Here is a 7457-nt window from a genome sequence, read left to right on the forward strand (position 1 = left end):
AACTACTCTTAAGCTAGCTTACTAAAAGGTAATATGCAATGCTTTCTGAATATGTGCATGTATGTACTTTTCCAGAACAATTGGATTTACCGTTATTCAGCTAATATTGTCACAATAACTTTGCTTTAAATACTCTTTTGTTGAAACTTTAAAGCATTAAATACTAAGTATTCCAAATTGCTGACACAGTATATTTGATTGCTTGTTATGTTCAAATGCATGGACAAAAGGAAGGAACGCTTATAGGAAAGGATATTAATTAACTACTAAACATTAAAACAGCTCAAAGTAGGTTAGAAAAGGTGAGAATGCACTTTTGTAATTTCAGTAGATAAAGTCAACTGAAGTCTCTTAAACAATATAAATATACAATCATCACAAAACATTAGGATATAACACACTAAACGAGATGTACAAAATGTTGACAAAATTTTAAAATCATCATTTATAAACTGACTGAATATTAGAGATTGCTTTACTCTGTGAAGATTAACTATATAGAAATCTTAAAGTTCGATAAAGTGCTGAAGTAGCATGGAATATGAAGGAAATTAATGTTGAATTTCACTATAACATTCATGCTAGACAATCTTTTAATCATTGACAAAACTATCATGAAAAGTTAGCATTAAAAGGATGATACAAAAGTTATAATAAACACATGCAATAATTTCTGAATTTACATTTAGACATGGTTAAAACTAAAACCAGAGGGATATGAAAAGAATAAAACAAAAATTACCTGTGTGAGGTAGTTCAACAGATCAAAATATCAACATATATCACATATAATATCAATCATCACATCAATAATATACTCAATAAACAAATATCATCTCATTTACCATCAGTATGCCATACTCAATAAACAGAATATCATCTCATTTACCATCCGTATGCCATACTCAATAAACAAATATCATCTCATTTACCATCAGTATGCCATGTGAAATGAGCTGAAGCAAATACTGTAAACCAACTTATTTTGGCAAGCCATTTATTTACCGAAATTTCGCAGGTAAAAAATTACGCTATTATAAATTCTAATGCAACAACGTTTGTAACGTTCATTTTGATTGGATAACGTCACTTATTTACATGGCATCAAATGACAATTGATGCTATGGGACGTACGCACAAGCGCAGACGGCATATGACATTTTTTTAATACAGCTTTTAACATTGTTTTGTGTCAGTTTCATTAGAATGGAAATAACAATATTGTATTTTAAGCTCCGACGGCATCAATTGGGGATTTGATGGTCGCAAATACCCATTTACTGTCTCCACTAACGTGTCGCCAGTAAACTTAATTTGCGACCATCAAATCCAAATTGATGCCATTGGAGCACAAAATACAATACAGTTATATCCTAATTGTCATGAATATGTTAAACTTGGATCTTTCCTTATTAAACTACATATGAATTAGAAAATATTGAAATCAAATAGCTGGGAATGGATAAGAAAGAGTAAAACGCTAAAATAAAGTATCTGCCAAAATATGTTGGTTTACCGTATGTAATATCACTTTAGTCCCTGATGTGGCAACATCAACTCCAATATCAATCCACATATTAACCCTCATATTTATTTAGTACCCTTCATTTTTCAGAAATTATTTTTTATTCTTCCAGGAAAGTATAGACAGGCATAAAATTCAAAGAACTCAACAACAAAATATTAATTAGCAAGATAAAAAGTTATCTTGGTATTTGGCTAAAGAATTCTCAAACACACACAGATTTAAGGAAAACTATTACTATTTTTAAAATCAAATCAGGATATATGAACTTATCTTTTAACATGAACTTGTGTAGAAATTTTAAAATTGGTTTGACCTTTTCAAAAACTAAATAGTTATACAAAAAATATGCTTGCTAAAATGAAAGAAAACTAAACAAAATTCTATTTACTATGATTAAAGGGTGATTTTCAGTCTCTTTTGATAAAAAACAATAAGAGCTTTGCAAAATCCTTTGATGTTTTTTTTAACATTCTGGTCAAGGGGAGACAAATGCATAAATCACATCAAAATTAAACAAATTTTGCTGTATAAAATCTGAAGGGAAATCCAGAAAGTGAAAAAACTTTACAAAATCAGTGTCATATTAAACTTATAAAAGGTATATTTATTTTTAAGGTTGAAAAACAAACATCTATAACAGAAAATTTGTAGGAATAAAAATATTGGTTGAAATGACTATTTGAGCATCAATGTATGTACATGTTTGTATATTATGTGTGCAAGTGGTATCATAGCATGAAGGTACATGTATGATGTAGTCATTGTCATGTTTTGATTTTGATGAGTTGAGTTTAGTTTTTGATTTTGATGGTGACCTTAGGCCCATGAAGATGGAAATAAAATAAATTTAAATTACAGTTTAAACTACATACTGGCAATTAGTTTTTTAACATTTTTTATACACTTATCTATATTTTAACATAATAGGGTGCAGCACCCATACATTCAATAATTTCAACAGTTATGCATAAACATATTAATTTGGAATATGATCAAATTAAATCTTATCTGTTGGACGAAGACTTCCCATATACAAGTTCACAATGGTAAATTCTAACTACAAACAATTACATATTTTTAATATCATTACAAAATTGAGAGAGTCAAAATTCTGCCAGATTAAACAAAAGACAGAAAAATAATTGTTATAGAGTGACTTTGATATCACTGTAAATAATGAGACAAACAACAATATATGACCATAGGACACCATTCCCTGCTAGCACTATCATTTCTGACCATAGGACACCATTCCCTGCTAGCACTATCATTTCTTAGGTTCAGTAAACAGCAAGGTAAAACCTCTATTAATTTGGCATTATGGTAAAAGGTTCACATCAATCTGAACATGTGTAAAAAGTTTCACGATCATGTGACCAAATCTTCATGGAAACCTTCCTTTAACTAAAGCTTCAATCTATTTTTAACTACTAGTAGATTTGAACCTGGTATGAGATGAACAGTTGAAAACATGCACTAACAGATAAACATAATGCCACCCTACTATCATAGGGGCATACAAATTAAACACACATGAGCACATTCTTTACGTTTTTGTTTCTTACTTATTAAAATAAGGCATTTTATTGTATCACTGTGTGTATTTGGACATTACTACATTTGATCAATGTGTAATTCACATGTTAAAAATATAATCCTCAAACAATTGGATTATAAACACATCAGTTTCCCTTTTGATTTTCCATGACAGAAATTTAAATTCTGCACATGTGGCAAGCCAAGAACGTTTATATCACATGAATGATATAAAAAAAAAATATTTGGTTGTCTATGACTTGCATTGCTATTCTAACATTTTGTCTTATGGGGTACGTCAAGAAATATTTCTATTGCATTATATCAGAACAATGTTCTCATTCTCTTGATGAAAGTGTTGAAGTCTCTTCTGGTATTGTCTTAGTTCTTTTTTTCAGCATGGAAGGATCAAAACCTGGATGTCTCCGTGCATGTTTGTTAAGATGGTCACTCCTCATGAATCTTTTATCACATAATGGACACAGAAATTTCTTTTCACCTGAAAATAGAAGAAAGCTTTTAGTAAATGTATAAACAGGTGTTTCAAAAAGCTATAACCCCACAACTTTAATACTGTTTAAAGAATGGGGTATAACGTGATTCTGATAATTCGCAGGAACATTGGATATAATGTTTGTCATTTCACCATTTGTAGTGAATCCCTTCATCCATATAAACTTTGACATAGAGATATGCCTTGCCTTTTTGTAATTTTGTAAGTATATTACAAAAATGCAAATTTTGAATCCACTTGCAATATTTAAACATGTTAACTATGCAGAGTCTCTTTTTTATTTCTTTATATATTTTCTACACTACGGAAATTAAGAACTTAACTTGGCATGGACACAATTCTACATGTTTTTTGTTGTTTGGTTGTTGTCACATGGTCATTTACCCAACTATTTATTTTTATTTGCATGTATCATGTATAAATAAAATCTGATCACTTCTTTTAACAATTTGTATCGCTATTTTATGAAATTTTCATTTGATTTCACTAACTTCTAATTTCCTTTCTCAGCACAGTACAGCGATTTGAAAAATTATCGCTAGAACTAAGGGTGCACGTGCTTGTTGTCAATGAAATTAACAATGTTGTCACAGGTAAAATAGTGATAAACAGATTATCATTGGTCATTTCAACTCAATTGCTCATCTCACTTTTGCCGTACGCCGTACCAGCTCAAGCGAGAAAACCAATCTTATTGAGATGACCAATGATAATCTATAAATATTTGTTGAACTTTAAACATATTAAAAACTTTTTTTATTCCTTTAGGTGGTATCTCCTAAATTCCTGCTACCAAATAAAGGCATATGTCTAGAGCATTTTTAGCATGTAAATTACCACCGGTGTTTCTCTTTATTTCCAGCATTTAACATGTTTAATTTTCTGAGAAAAAAAATGTGATGGTTTCTTGTTATTAATGAAGAATTATTCTTATTTCTTTACTTTGTTTTTGTTTCCTGGTGGTCATGGGGGTATATAATATTTATTGACATTTTATTTGATTTGATTTGTACATACTAGTATGGGTTCTTGTATGTGATTGTCTGGTTGTTTTTGTTGGTTTGTGGTATATAGTTTTTATTAACATTCTATTAGATCTGTACCTACCAGTATGGGTTCTTGTGTGTCTGGCTAGCTCATCAGATCTGGCAAATTTTTTACCACATCCAGCCCAGTTGCACAAAAATGGTTTCTCTCCTAAAAGAGTAAACATGAAATTATTTTTTTCATTACTATATTTCCACACAACTTTCTTTTACTGTCAATTCAGAAAGGGAAAAAGGGGGGGGGGTACATAAAGATAACTCTTGGCTATGATCTGAATCAATATACGGTACTATAATTTCTGTGTCATTTGGTTTCTTGTGAAGAGTTGAATAACTGGCAATCATACCACATCGTATTATTTTTATATTGTGAGAATTTCATTGAGACTTTTGTTGACAAAACCTGTCTGGCATTCGAAATTTGAATCCTGGTGTATAGTTTTTTGTAGTGGGATCTAAAAATGAAGATTGCATCGTGTTTAGCAAAGTAAAGCAATGTAATGAATCATGAATTGGGAGATATCTTCGGTTATCCTTTCCTCCTGAACATGCAGGGAATATTTGCCACTGGATGTTAAGCAGCCAACAATCAATCTATTGTCTATAATTGTAGTTATATTCAACTAAAATTATGAACAAAGGAAGATAACTCTAATCTTAAATATTACTTTTTCTATTGCATTTATCAGTGACAAATATGGTTCTACACATATACACATTAATTTGTAACTTAAATTATAAATTTTATTGGTAAATTTCTTAAAATGTGGCAAACTGTTTTAGAGTTTTCTGACCGAAAAAGAGAGTTGACCTTTTCTTCTTATTTTCAACGAAAACATCTTAATATTTTTGTCCGACCAAATGATTTTTTGTCCGACATTTTCATGATTTTGTCGGATAGACAGAGATTGGGATACACTGGTTCTTGGATAGAGTGTATATTATATAAAATAATATGCTCAATGAAATATGCTTTTTATTATCTCAAATGCAGAGATAAAGTCTGTAAAATTAATTATCAAGCCTGCCCATGATAAGGATTTTATCATCATTAATTTATATAAAATTTGCTGTATTCTGAAAATTTTTTATCATTGTACATGTAGTAACAGATGGACTGAAAAATCTTGCTCATTAGTAATTGACATTAAAAATATATCTCAGTGTTGCCTACAATTTCAGTATGAAATGAGGTCTCTGTTGGGAAATTCATTCTTGCAAATTAAAAGTAACAATGATTATTTCTCATCCTTACTTTTCGAGGTAATTGTAGCCAGTGCCCAAAAACTAAATCATCTCGGTAGACAGACAAAACATATCCCATTTTGAGGAAAGAACATAGATTTGAGGCTTACATGTACATATTCTAACAATTTGTATTTTCATTTGATATGTATTCGGTCATTCATTGGATTTTCTTTCTTTCTTTGTTATAATCTTTATAAATGCCTCTTGGAGCCCAAAATTGGATAATAAATTTATCTCATCTTATCTTATCTTATCGCATATGTCTTATCTTATCTTATCGCATATGTCCAACATTACAAATTTATGATGATCTAAATCCAACAAATCATATGTCATTATCAGATAATTGCAACTGATCCATTTATTTTTTTATTTTTTATGGTAAATAGCTAAGGTTGGACAGATGAGATGCCAATTAGCAATCAACAAGTCAAAAAATAATTGATATGCAGGTGCATCAACAGATCAATGAAACAGTTACAGTACCAAAATTCACATATCACCAGGTATCTGCATTAAATACTTGTGTACATGTGCATAACCATATTATGATTTTCGTAAGATTGCACAAATAAGGAGAAATATTTTTTTGTTTTATTTGTAAAATAGAGTTTTGTTTACAACTATTCGTGTCTTAATTTTAAAAACTTTACCAACTTGACCAGATATTTGTGAGTTTTAATTCGGAAACATATCTATTGACCAAAATCGTACTGCCACGCCCATTTTTGTACAAACCTGTGTGTGTTCGCAGATGAGCTTTCAGGTGAGAACTTTTCCCGTAAACTTTGTTGCACTCTTTGTAAATACATTTGTGTACTTTTCTTGAGGAAATACCAGTCGTCTCTAAATAATCTTCATCGTCACTGTTGTCTTCCGAAGTGGGCGTGGTCATTTTAGCGCGCTTTCGATATCGTCTGTTTTGGTCATTTCGGACATTGAAATTTTCATCATGTCTTAATGATCGAAGGAGTTCTGGTTTGATATCTGTTTTGTAATAGTCATGATCTGTGTTTTTCTTCTTATATCGTCCTAAATCCGTTAGTACTCTTGCTAGAGAAAACAAAGAATCTGTTTCTGTATTGGTTACCAAGTCAACCCCGTGTTCATCAAATTGTGAATCAGGGGATTCTGCTCTTGAGTAAACCACTTTATTCGACATTTCCACTAAACATTCTGCAGCTAAATTGTCATCAAAACAATCGTTACACTTTTCTTCCAATGTCATACTGAATAAGGCAAGCTATCGTCCATGTAAACAAATGTGTTTCAGAAGCCTTTGTTGTCTTTTTAACAACAATGAATCTCTCCTTCTTTGATAGGGAATTTGATCTGGTTTAAAGAATTAGTTATTCCATACTTTTTTCTTCATTATTCTAATCAAATTTCTTCTATCTCATGCTCGAATATATGAAAATAAGTAGCTGAAACGCTCGTAGATGTGCTACCGCGTGCAGCAGTGGGCGTGTCACATAGCGGAACTGACGTCAAATTTACTCTTTCATTCATTTTATTGGTGGTTTCTGAAAAACCGCGAAATTATTTTTAAACCTTTGTGTTTACAATTGACCGTGAATAAAAATCC

The 7457-nt window shown here is 30.8% G+C and overlaps 1 protein-coding gene across 1 annotated transcript; it reads right to left on the reverse strand.

Moving 5' to 3' along the window:
- Window positions 1-3093: 3093 nt before the first annotated feature.
- Window positions 3094-7251, reverse strand: LOC143071882 (uncharacterized). The gene is made up of 3 exons (XM_076246523.1): window positions 6611-7251; window positions 4686-4775; window positions 3094-3563 (listed from the first exon to the last, which is right to left on the reverse strand). The coding sequence occupies exons 1-3, from the start codon at window positions 7098-7100 to the stop codon at window positions 3403-3405; spliced, it is 741 nt and encodes a 246-aa protein (XP_076102638.1). The 5' UTR covers window positions 7101-7251; the 3' UTR covers window positions 3094-3402.
- Window positions 7252-7457: the final 206 nt, after the last annotated feature.

The sequence above is a fragment of the Mytilus galloprovincialis genome, chromosome 4, assembly GCF_965363235.1.
Source record: "Mytilus galloprovincialis chromosome 4, xbMytGall1.hap1.1, whole genome shotgun sequence".
In the NCBI taxonomy this organism is placed as follows: Eukaryota; Metazoa; Mollusca; class Bivalvia; order Mytilida; family Mytilidae; genus Mytilus; species Mytilus galloprovincialis.